The 11,529-nt window shown below is 34.7% G+C and overlaps 1 protein-coding gene across 1 annotated transcript; it reads right to left on the bottom strand.

Annotated features, from left to right (window-relative positions):
* Window positions 1-323: 323 nt before the first annotated feature.
* On the bottom strand, window positions 324-2,594 carry LOC137393678 (neuropeptide-like protein 29). The gene is made up of 4 exons (XM_068080320.1): window positions 2,559-2,594; window positions 1,958-2,063; window positions 915-1,132; window positions 324-537 (listed from the first exon to the last, which is right to left on the bottom strand). The coding sequence occupies exons 2-4, from the start codon at window positions 2,023-2,025 to the stop codon at window positions 533-535; spliced, it is 291 nt and encodes a 96-aa protein (XP_067936421.1). The 5' UTR covers window positions 2,026-2,063; window positions 2,559-2,594; the 3' UTR covers window positions 324-532.
* Window positions 2,595-11,529: the final 8,935 nt, after the last annotated feature.

Here is an 11,529-nt window from a genome sequence, read left to right on the forward strand (position 1 = left end):
TGAATCAAGGCCAAACGAGAGCGACAAAGCAATACAAGGATGTGTCGCTATCGTTATCTGGAAAGTTAGCAAAAGTGAATAAAGAAGCTCTCGACGAACACTACAATTATTTCAGAAGACTGTTAGAAAGTCAGGAAATGTAGACCAAACAAATTTTTTTTATAATTTTATTGGCAATAATGATTACTCTTTTAAAGAGTGGCAGACAATTAAGCGTTTAACTTGTAAATATTTGCTCACTTATTATATGAGTGTTTAATATTCCAAGTTAAAAAGTTTTGTTGAAACTTAAATAAAACACTGACAGAAAACAAGAACAAGTGTGTAATTTTGAAAAAATATATTTGTGACCAAAGAAACAGAGAAAAACCAAAAATTAAATTGAAAAAAAAATGATAAGGCATATATTACAGTTTGTGTTTTATATAGCATTCATTTTGAGCATCTTCATAACAGGCAGTCAGCCTCCTTTAGGTGAGACGAGCCTCGCCAGAGGAAGGTCGCTGGTAGAGCAAGTTTAATGTCTGCGTGTCTAATCTGCAAAAGCAAGAGTATGGTTTTAGTTGCAATAATATTTCATGTCATATCAAGAAGGGAGAAAAAGAACATAAAAAAAGATTTAAAATACATATAGGAAATACACTTTTTAGTACCTGGTTTTATCTTTTAATGAAATAATAAATGTAATTAGTTTATTAAAACTTTAATTGTAGGCTACTACTAAAATATTACACTATTTAATTCACAGGTCTGCAAGGGTATTAGTAAAGCAAACAATAATTTTTATTTATAGATATTCAATTACTGCTTTAACTAGTACAAAAATCATTGTCACTGTTATGAAAACATATGTTAAAAATATAACAACTTGTTGCTCATAGTTTGCATAAAAAACACTGTATGCTTATACTTACATCCTCCAAAGCCTCTGCCGAATCCACCTCCAAATCCACCTCTGAATCCTCTACCAAATCCACCTCCAAATCCACCTCCAAATCCTTTACCAAATCCACCTCCAAATCCTTTACCGAATCCACCTCCATATCCTTTACCAAATCCGCCACCAAAACCTCGTCCAAATCCACCTCCGAAACCTCCTCCAAATCCTCCAATTCCTCTACCAAATCCACCTCTAAAATATATTGACATTGGTTTACCACAAATTTTTCTACTCAGGCTTGCATATTTTTAGTTTTAGAGAATAATCTTTTAAAGTAACCACTTTAAAAGAGTTGCCTATTTAAATAGTACTTGAAAGCATCAAACGTCTTACATCGCTGGAGCTCAAGTGTAACAAGGATTTCCGGTTTGTAAATGAAGTGTGTTCATCAAACAGTAAGCAATTCAAATTAAAAAAAAAAAACTTTTAAAAAAAAGATTTAAGTGAAACTCAAATCAGTTTCAAACTTTCTCAACAAGAGTTTTTAAGAAAATAGTTAGTTAGCAAATTTCTAGACATTGAAGTCATGTTTTAATTTTCTTTCTGTTGGTTTTTTAACAAAAAAATATACTTCTTTTTTAAATAGATTGTTTATCACAAGCTTGGTTCTGAATTTATTGCATGATCATTAATTGTTAAATTATTATATTTTTCTGTAGTAAACTGTATATTTCAAATTCTTGCTTATTTATCATCACCATTTCTTCTACATTTAATTATTGAACTTTATACACTTAAACCTCATTAATGACATTATACTTTTAAAGCAGCAAACGTTATTCAAAACTTTAAAAATGGTTTGATTGTATAATTTTATTCTAGAAATAATCTTTTTTCATAGCATATATCTGTGAAAAAAACTTTCATTTAATTTATCTTTGTAAAGTTCCCTTATGGATGTCAAAGAAAAATTAGACTACAAGAGCAATTTAGAGCAACTCACTAGCATTGTTCTGTTGGCATATATTTGTTATTACTTTTGACAGCATTTACAATAGAAACATTAAGCAAACCTACCCGAAACCAGATGCGATAGTCTGATGGAAAGCAAGGCAGATAGCCGCAAGGATTACCAAGAACTTCATATTGGCAGATATATTTTAACTGAGTTGACAGTGATAGTCTGCAAATAGACATATTAGACCATAAGATACTGCGCAACTTGCAAAAATGAAGGAAGCTACCGGAAACCGCGAGCTTGCACTACTAGAAGAAACACAAGCTTTGTACTAGATAAAATGAGATAGGCCTATTTAACAGTAATATTACAAAATATTCACCAGTTGTAAAATATTTTCAAATATGTATTCAAAAATACTACAGCAATCAATATTTACTATAAGATAAAGCTGAATGATCATCCTTGGTTTAAAGCCCGACAGCAGTTTATAGTTTAACTCAGATAAGAGCGGAAACCTTTGCGGCCTAAACTCAATACTCTTTTCATTATGAAATACGGTACAGTAAGTCAGCAATACAATTTTCTATAAAAGCTAAATACAATTCCAGTGCTAGAAAAACCTTGATAGAAACAATACAATTATAATAATACTTTAGAGTTGCATTTTAAGCACATGAGTCTAGTGAGTATCCATAGTATGTTAAATCGTATACTTACAGATACTTCTGCTGGTCAAGATGAACTGAATTGTAAGACTTCTGGCACTCTTTTTATACTCATAAATTCTCATTAATCATACTTAAAATATAAAATCATAACAACCCAGCAAGGAAGTCACTCATCAATCTATACTAGATAGGAAGCTATTTATAACTGGGCGTAGAAAAGTGTTGACAGATTTTTTCAGAGGGTTTGATAATAAGACAGTCGTTTGGCTATACTCAAATAAGTCAAATGCTGACAAAGGATATTGAATTATACGATTCAAAGCATCTTAATCCACACAAATGGCTATTAAAAGAATTTCAAGTATGATAGTGATAACTGAAATTTTGATTGGTTGGAAAAGTTAACCTGGCAGCGGATGCGTGCTGGCACTCTTCATCATTTTTTTGTGAGCCCATGGCAACATTTGTATACTGAAAGACGACTTCCAAATTAATGCATTTATAGTTCATTTTGTTTTTGAATTGTTGTCTTGGTTTATCATCAACTGAATATTACAATGAACAAAACAAAACTACTAGCAAGCATTTGAAAAGTAGACTTGAGAGTTTATGCAATCTATAATGCTGTTATTGCAGAGTAATAAATTGCAATATTACGGCAACAGATATACACGACCTGATGCATAAATATCGTGGTTAGTATCTGCTTTGAACCAAACTCTTTCTCTTGTCAGGTGTTGTGATGCTTATAACATGTTTAATCAGCAAATAGTTGAAGTCCAAAGCAAGAGTATTTAACGACCATAGAAACAATATGTAAACCTGAACAAACTTTTGTGTACAGGATGTTTTGCTAATCTGCAAATGAAAACAGAATTATCACAAGGTTGCCTCAAAGTATAAGAGTGTGACAAATTAGGCCATGTATAAAATATAAAATATTTCAACCATGTGCTGCTAACGGCCTAACTGAATAACTACTTCCATTTTTAATCCTGATCAATCTAAAGCCAGTTTCAGCTTGTTTTTTACTTCCCAATTTTTAAATACTTTGGTTTACTGCAGTTTGGCTCATCAAATTGAACTCATTGGTAAAAATGATATCTAATAACAATGAACCTAATATTATCAAATATGTTGTTGATGGCGCATCTCAGTATAAAAGACTTGTGGGTAGGTTTTCTTTTAAACGAAAAATGATTTTAAACCACTGATTGAGTATAGATTGTAAGATTTTCAAAATACTTAAAGCAGAATGATGAAATAGACTTATTCCTCATTGCAGTTGCTCTAAGCTAAGCAGACGCGTTAGTGATCAGAACATTCTAGAAGCTTGTGGCTGGCCATTCTGAAAATTCATATGATTCAGTTAATCATTTTAATCCATATATATGACCAGAAATCATGACTAATTGATTCAACGTATTTTAAACCAGCTGGATTGCTATTTGGCATATTCTTCAGATTAAGCTCGCATAATATTCAAGCTATCAAAGTTGAATAATTTGTGGAATATTTTCACTTTAGGTCTATTAAACAAGGTGCAAATGAGACAATTTTTAACATTGATAAGTTTGAAAGGATTCTACAGAATTTCTATAAAAATCCTCTTTTACAACAAACGCTATAAATTTAGCAGAATTGTCCACGACCGTGAGCAATAAAGTTGTTTAGTATCAAAAAACTGACCAATTAAAAGTTCTTAAAACTTAAAACAGGTTTAAATAGAGTAGCTATCAACAGACCTTATAAATGGCAAAGGTTTTTATCGGTGTGCAAACTTCCTTATACAATCCTGAAACCAGACCAAAATCTTTGCTCTTGTTACAAGCAAGAAATCCTTGTTGCTAATAACGTTCTATGTTTTGACACCATGCTCAATTTTTTTAAAGCACAGCTACTATCACTAGATTCTCTTATTACAAAACAGCTTCTTAACCTTCAAGAGTAAAAAACTAGCTAAGCATCGGGTAACTGAAAGCTCACACTTGTATTGCATTTACAGTATCAGATAATGTAAGTGATTAGCGCTTTAATAATGTTTCCATATAACTTCAACCGAATACTGAGTTTTATTAACACTTTCAAGTTGTGAAAATGGTGAGAAAGACTTACAACCCTTTTGGTATTTGTTGAATCAGCTTCGACGTTACTTTATGCCACAAGTATCTGTCATATTGGGTAACCAACACAGGTAAGCGCATTGACTACATTGAGAAGACATGATAGAATGGTGACCAACAAAAGCTCTTTTGTCTCTCGCTCACAAATTGGCTAATTATTGGCATTGAAATCACATTTCACGCCTCCAAATTTGCTTTAAATGACTTTTAAGCTTACTTTTAGCTTGCATTTTGAGTGTTTTGGTCTTCATAACTGGTTTTTGTTCTTCTGGCATCAGAATCGGTGCTAAAAACCAAAATATCATCCGTATATCAGTATAAATACATGTACATGTAATTTTCAAAATTTGGTCAATCAAGCTTTAATATTGGTAGCAAGTATTTTACTTGGCATCGTTAAGGTCAAATAAAAGTCAAATAAAGGTCTTGCACCAAATTATCAATATAAAGACAAGCTTGATAAAACCTTTAGTAGATTTTATCGGAAAGCATCGGAACTTTTTATCATTTGCAATTGTTTTCAAAGTTTGAGATTATCTAACTGCCAAAGTGTTTTTAGATTAAGTCAATTAAACTTGATTGCTGTTAAACCCCTAAGATCTGCCAAAGTGTTTTTAGATTAAGTCAATTAAACTTGATTGCTGTTAAACCCCTAAGATCTGCCAAAGTGTTTTTAGATTAAGTCAATTAAACTTGATTGCTGTTAAACCCCTAAGATCAACCAAAAGTGCAATTATCATGTCAATAATTGCAAAAAGACCTACAGAATAAAGATGCGTAACCTTGCAACTTGAATGCAATAGCTGATATCAACTATAGTAACAATTACAACTAGTGCTGTCATTTCGTGCACATTTTTCTTCTGGCGTTTTAACTGCGATCAAGTTTTTCTGGTTTTAATTTTGAAACATCCTGGCAGTCAAGTTACATTATCTCCAACTTTACCATCAATTGTGAATGATAGAAAAAAAGACCAGTACTTGCTGATTAAAACTACTAATATTTTGTGTAAGTTCATACTTAAATATGAAAATATAATATTGATCTATTGGTGGTCAGGCTGAGAATAAAAATTATTTTCTTTCTGCTAGGGTCTTATGACGCTCAATAATTTTTTACCTGATCTTTACCTAATTACAGTTCAAAATATGAGTATATTCTTGTAATATCTGGAAAATTATCATGAAGGCGTAAACAGGCCAGCTCATGGAGCTTATTAACAATAAGATTTTTGGTTTGTAATGTACAAGGGACACTATTTATATATTATTTAGATTTTAGTAACTTTATTTGACAATATTCACATAGATCATTTCAAGCCCTGAATTGAACTTATATAGCAGTAAAATTTCATCATTTATTACTTTAAAGAATGTCTCTGTATCAAAATTCATGAAAAATCAGGTGATATATAGTGTTTAACTTTATCACAATGTATGAAGCAGGCAATCTTTCATTAGGTTATTATAAATAGCTAATATATATGTACAAGCAATCTATTTGTGCTTGTTAGAGTAAACTATTACTGTTGCTAGTATCCTGTCAGTCTAGTGTGCTGTGAGAGATTGTCAAGTATGAAAATGACACACAGACAATAAGCATAAGCACAATTGTTCTGTATACCTAGAAGGTAAAAGTATAGAACATGTAATAGTGTTCGCAAGGCCAAGCCAGATTTTGTAAGTTCAAATATAATTTGCAATTGTGATGCACTGTTTTTCCACGCCCCACTATGGCTTTGGACAGATGGACATCAACATGACTTTGGACAGACAAACAAGCACGGCTCTCCTTATAATGAAGATTACCACACACAAAAATTATTTGTATTTTCACTAGTCTGATATATGTTATAGAATATTAACATTGTATCAGTTGTACCAAATAGTAGTATTTATTTATATACCTGTGTATGCGTATACAACAAGTTGGATATATTAAATCTTAAAATTTTTTTAATTTTTTGTTGCAGAACATAAAATTAGTAGCAGATGTGACAAAAAATTATACAAGCATTATCAATGTTGTTCTCACATGAAACAACACTTTTTATTGTTTAAACGGATATCGCTCAATTTTGTAAAAATTCATTTACAAATCCTGTTCAAAACAAATTTATATGTTTTGCCAACAGGGTTTGTTAATACATTAACTTTTGCGCTGCCAAGCTAATATTTTTATTTAAACCAGTAATTGTTGAAGCCTAATATTTTAAAAACATGCATATGAATTGTCAAAACCTTTGAACCACAGAGCCTACAAAAAAATATTTTGAAGCCAAAACAACCAGCATAGACGTTCACATCAACTAATACCATAAAAACTGCAGATGTGTTGCAAGATGCACCCACACACTTCTTCATATTTTTTCGCTACTACTGTGAGCAAGTTTTGAGTTGAACAAGTTATCAATATGATGAAAGCTTACAAAATTATTATTACTGTCAAAAATAACAGAATCCCTATTAGCAGTAATATAGTTCAAGAGATAATCATTAGAAGTTCAATGATTGACAATTAGTGAAACACTTGCAGCTGTAATGCAGCTGAAGCTTGCAAAGAAGAAATCACAACAAAAGATACAGTTTTGGCAATGCGAAACTGGTATCAGGGTTGACCGTAAACATATTTGTTATTGACTCAACACAGACAGTTAACTGTTTCTTCTTTATTAAGTACAGATATGATAGGCTAATTCATCAACTAATAATTAATCAGAAGCGTTTTATAAAAACCTATTAAATCTGCACCACGTGATTCTTGGCTATAAGCAAATGCTGTGCCAGGCCGCATTACGCACCTTGTGGTACGCAAAGAGTTAATACACCGCCCTACTATTTGGACTACGTTCAAACACAACACTAGTGTTTATAATTAAATTTTTAATGTCATCTTTCATTAGATTGCTTCATCAAATCCAATTCAGATCTGTCTGATTTATTAGAGATACAGGATATTCCCTGCTACACCAGATTAGTTACAAAGAATTTTAGTGTATATATATATAGAAATATAATAATTATTTAATAAGCTCTTATAGGAAAAATGATGATTCAGACATGCCAGAATCACCTAATCGATCATAGATTAATTATGTTAATCCTCAGAACGTGCCAGAATTTGTGAAATGACACTCTAGATTCACTTGACTTTGGACGATGATGCGGCAGATTCCAAGTACATCTGGAGTGCATCTCAAGGAAACGCAGACTTGTTGACGTTAATTTTTTATTTCTGCCATCTGCTGCATACCAAGTATATCTCTAATGCCACAGGATAAGGAAATTTGACTTGTTGGGTTTGTTATAAAAATAGTCACCATTGAACTTTACTTTTAAAGGTCTAAAAATTTGCCTAGGGAAATCACATCAGAGAAGTTCAGTTGTTAGTCAGATTTTTTTACATTAGCTGAGAACTACATCTCCCAAAATAACTTACTATTCTACTTTGAGCAACTTTGGTGACAGACCAGATACACTATTTGTTAGCTTTTATCTACTAAAAGAGATATCAGTTAACTGAGGCGAGATTAACAAAGGTAACTGTGCTGGTTGATCAGGTCTTAGGAGTTGAATGCTTATAATGCCTAAAGTAATCGTAGGAGTCCAGGTTGTCTTTTGCTACCGCAAGAGTAGCGCATTCAGCAAACTTAACATATTTTTTTACAACAAAATCAGATATAGTTTCAAAAACCTGTCATGTTTAGAAAAATGGGACCTGTTGTTGCCAACCATCTGTTTTTTACGAAAGCGTTCATAAAGAGCCAGCCAGTAAGAAAAGTTAAAATTGCCTTATGCTTTTTACAGTTGCAAAACAAGCAACAAAAGAACAACAAAGACTTTGTAAGTTTCTTACAAATATCTCTGCACCAATTATTTGTCTACAAGGAGACAGCATCATACAACAATGAAATCATTTAGGCCTGCTGAAGGATAAGTTTTTAATGCATTAGAATTCATTATGATGATATACTAGCCACAAAGTCAGCATTTTTTGAGATTTCTTCAATTACCTCGCCTCTTATTTCTTCAGTGTTATGCTATCAAAATTACCAGACAATCAGAGTTTTATAAATATGTGTATAAATATATGTCATATAGATCGTTTATTAGGACATGCGCAAGTTGTACAAAATAACTTATTTCGGCTGTTGATGCCTGTATGCTACCATGATTGAGTATGTTGCTTATCATTGTTTAAAGAACCGCATCTGTTTTTGATGCTTCAGAAGGCTTCCTACAAGCTGCGAGTCTCTACTTCTGCTATATGCATGTACATGAACTACTAGTCAAATGCCCAACGGGGCACGAGCAACATAATAATTACCTAAGGAATTTGAGTAACTTACCTGAACAACTAGGATTTTACTAAATTATTTACTAAAGCAATTAGATCGACGTTTTGGGTCAGCTTACTAGTCATTACAAATAATGGTCAACAGTGCTAGCGCTTAGAGCGCTAGCCCACATGAGTATTTTAACAAATGTTGTGACTATTTGCCCAGAAAATTAATTTTATTCTGTACAGCTTAATGGTTAAGTTAGCCATCCTTAGATCAAGAGGTCCTGAGAATGAATCTAATGACATGCAAACTTTTCATAGCTAGGTTTTTATTGATATGACTGGGTGCAGGGTTTTACAAAAAGAAAGGTAAGACAAACACTGAAATTCATATATACATTATTGCGCCAAAGATTGCTAAGTTGATGGCTGCAGGGTGAACAAATTATTAGGTATAGACCTCCCCAAACGAGTGCATAATTCTTATATGGTAAAAAAGTGCAATCTTAGACAAGCATATTAAAAAAATAGAAAACTAGTTACCTCAGCAAGTAAGATTCCTGCAGAAAAACCTCGATAAAAACTAGAAAAAAGTTTACCCTTCTAAAAGGTAACTACAAAAACTAGGTAGACAGTAAGTGTGAGATCCAAATGATGAAGACCCATTTAACAGTGCCAGAACTGCATGAAAAACAATATACATGTAATTGCACATGACACTGTATGTTGTAACAGTTGAAGATGTGTTCTCAAGCTCTCAAGTGCTTGGCGAAGTTTACAAGAGATATTCAAAATTTGAGATTTTGGTCGAGTTTTAGTTAATATACGTTTGCAAAGTGGGAAATAGTCAAATACAATAACGAACATTAAGCAAGTGATTTATTATCTAAAGGCGTTGATGCAGCAATGACATGGCAAAAACCAAGGTGGTTTCTATTTCCTGTTATCCCATACACTCTACGATTACACATTTTTATAAGCTAAGAGTTAATCATATTACCCCATCTGCTGCGGATTGCCACATTTCTAATATAGGATAATTGAAGGTTGTCTAGCTTATAAATCCTTAGTTCCTAAATATGCTTTTACATCAGCATAAATATATGCATTTGACTAAATTCAAGCAAACATCTAAAAGTCTCACATAACAACCTGAGATTATATTATTCTCGGCTGAAACAGCTTATGATCCAGTAGTAGATAAAAGTAGTGCCTTATAAGAACTCATTAGGTTATTGGTTAGCCCTCTCTCCCTCCCTCTCTCTCTCTCTCTCTCTCCTCCCTCTCTCTCTCCCTTTATCCCTCTCTCCCTCATTACCTCTCTCCCTCTCTCACTCTTTCCCTCTCTTCTTCTCTCACTCTCTCCCTGTCTCCCTCTCTCCCTCTCTCACTCTTTCTCTCTCTTCCTCTCTCACTCTCTCCCTCTCTTCCTCTCTTCCTCTCTTCCTCTCTCTCTCCCTCTCTCCCTCTCTCCCTCTCTCCTTCTCTTCCTCTCTCACTCTCTCCCTCTCTTCCTCTCTTCCTCTCTCCTTCTCTCCTTTTCTCCCTCTCTCCCTCTCTCCCTCTCTCCCTCTCTCCCTCTTTCCCTCTCTCCCTCTCTCACTCTTTCCCTCTCTTCTTCTCTCACTCTCTCCCTGTCTCCCTCTCTCCCTCTCTCACTCTTTCTCTCTCTTCCTCTCTCACTCTCTCCCTCTCTTCCTCTCTTCCTCTCTCTCTCCCTCTCCCTCTCTCCCTCTCTCCTTCTCTCCCTCTCTCCCTCTCTCCCTCTCTCCCTCTCTCCCTCTCTCCCTCTCTCCCTCTCTCCCTCTCTCCCTCTCTCCCTCTCTCCCTCTCTCCCTCTCTCCCTCTCTCCCTCTCTCCCTCTCTCCCTCTCTCCCTCTCTCCCTCTCTCCCTCTCTCCCTCTCTCCCTCTCTCCCTCTCTCCCTCTCTCCCTCTCTCCCTCTCTCCCTCTCTCCCTCTCTCCCTCTCTCCCTCTCTCCCTCTCTCCCTCTCTCCCTCTCTCCCTCTCTCCCTCTCTCCCTCTCTCCCTCTCTCCCTCTCTCCTTCTCTCCTTGTCTCCCTCTCTCCCTCTCTCCCTCTCTTCCTTTTCCCCCCTCTCCTTCCCTCCCTCTCTCCCTCTCACCCTCTCACTCTCTCTCCCTATTTCCTTCTTTCCCTCTCTCCCTCTATACCTCTCACTCTTTCTCTCTATCCTTCTATATCTGTCTCCCTCTCTCCGCCTTTCCCATTCTCCCCTCTCTTCTCCCTCTCCCCCTCTCCCCTCTCTCCCTCCCTTCCTCTCTCTTTCCTTCTCTCTTTACTTTTCTCTCTCGCTCTATCCCTACCTCTCTCTCTCTCTCTCTCTTTCTTCCTCTATTTTCCTTTTACTCCTCTCCTTCTATATCTTTTTCTCTTTCTCCTTTTTTTTTTTCTTTTTACCTCCCTCCTCCTTTTTTTCTTTTTTTCCCCATCTCTTTCTTTCCTTCTCTCTCTCCCTCTATCTCTCTCCCTCTTTCTTTTTTCTCAGCCAGCCACATTGAAAATGATGGCCTTTTAGTTAAGACCTTATCGCTATTTTCTGTGCAGCTCTGTTTTCTGCCTTATTTTGCTTTCTGTTGGTGTCTAGTTCTCTTAAC

This window comes from Watersipora subatra, chromosome 4, assembly GCF_963576615.1.
Source record: "Watersipora subatra chromosome 4, tzWatSuba1.1, whole genome shotgun sequence".
Lineage (NCBI taxonomy): Eukaryota > Metazoa > Bryozoa > Gymnolaemata > Cheilostomatida > Watersiporidae > Watersipora > Watersipora subatra.

Coding starts and splice junctions, on each gene's coding strand:
- LOC137393678 (XM_068080320.1), bottom strand. CDS start 2,025: ATGAAGTTCTTGGTAATCCTTGCGGCTATCTGCCTTGCTTTCCATCAG. Junction 1,133..1,957: donor ACTATCGCATCTGGTTTCGG/GTAGGTTTGCTT, acceptor AATATATTTTAG/AGGTGGATTTGGTAGAGGAA.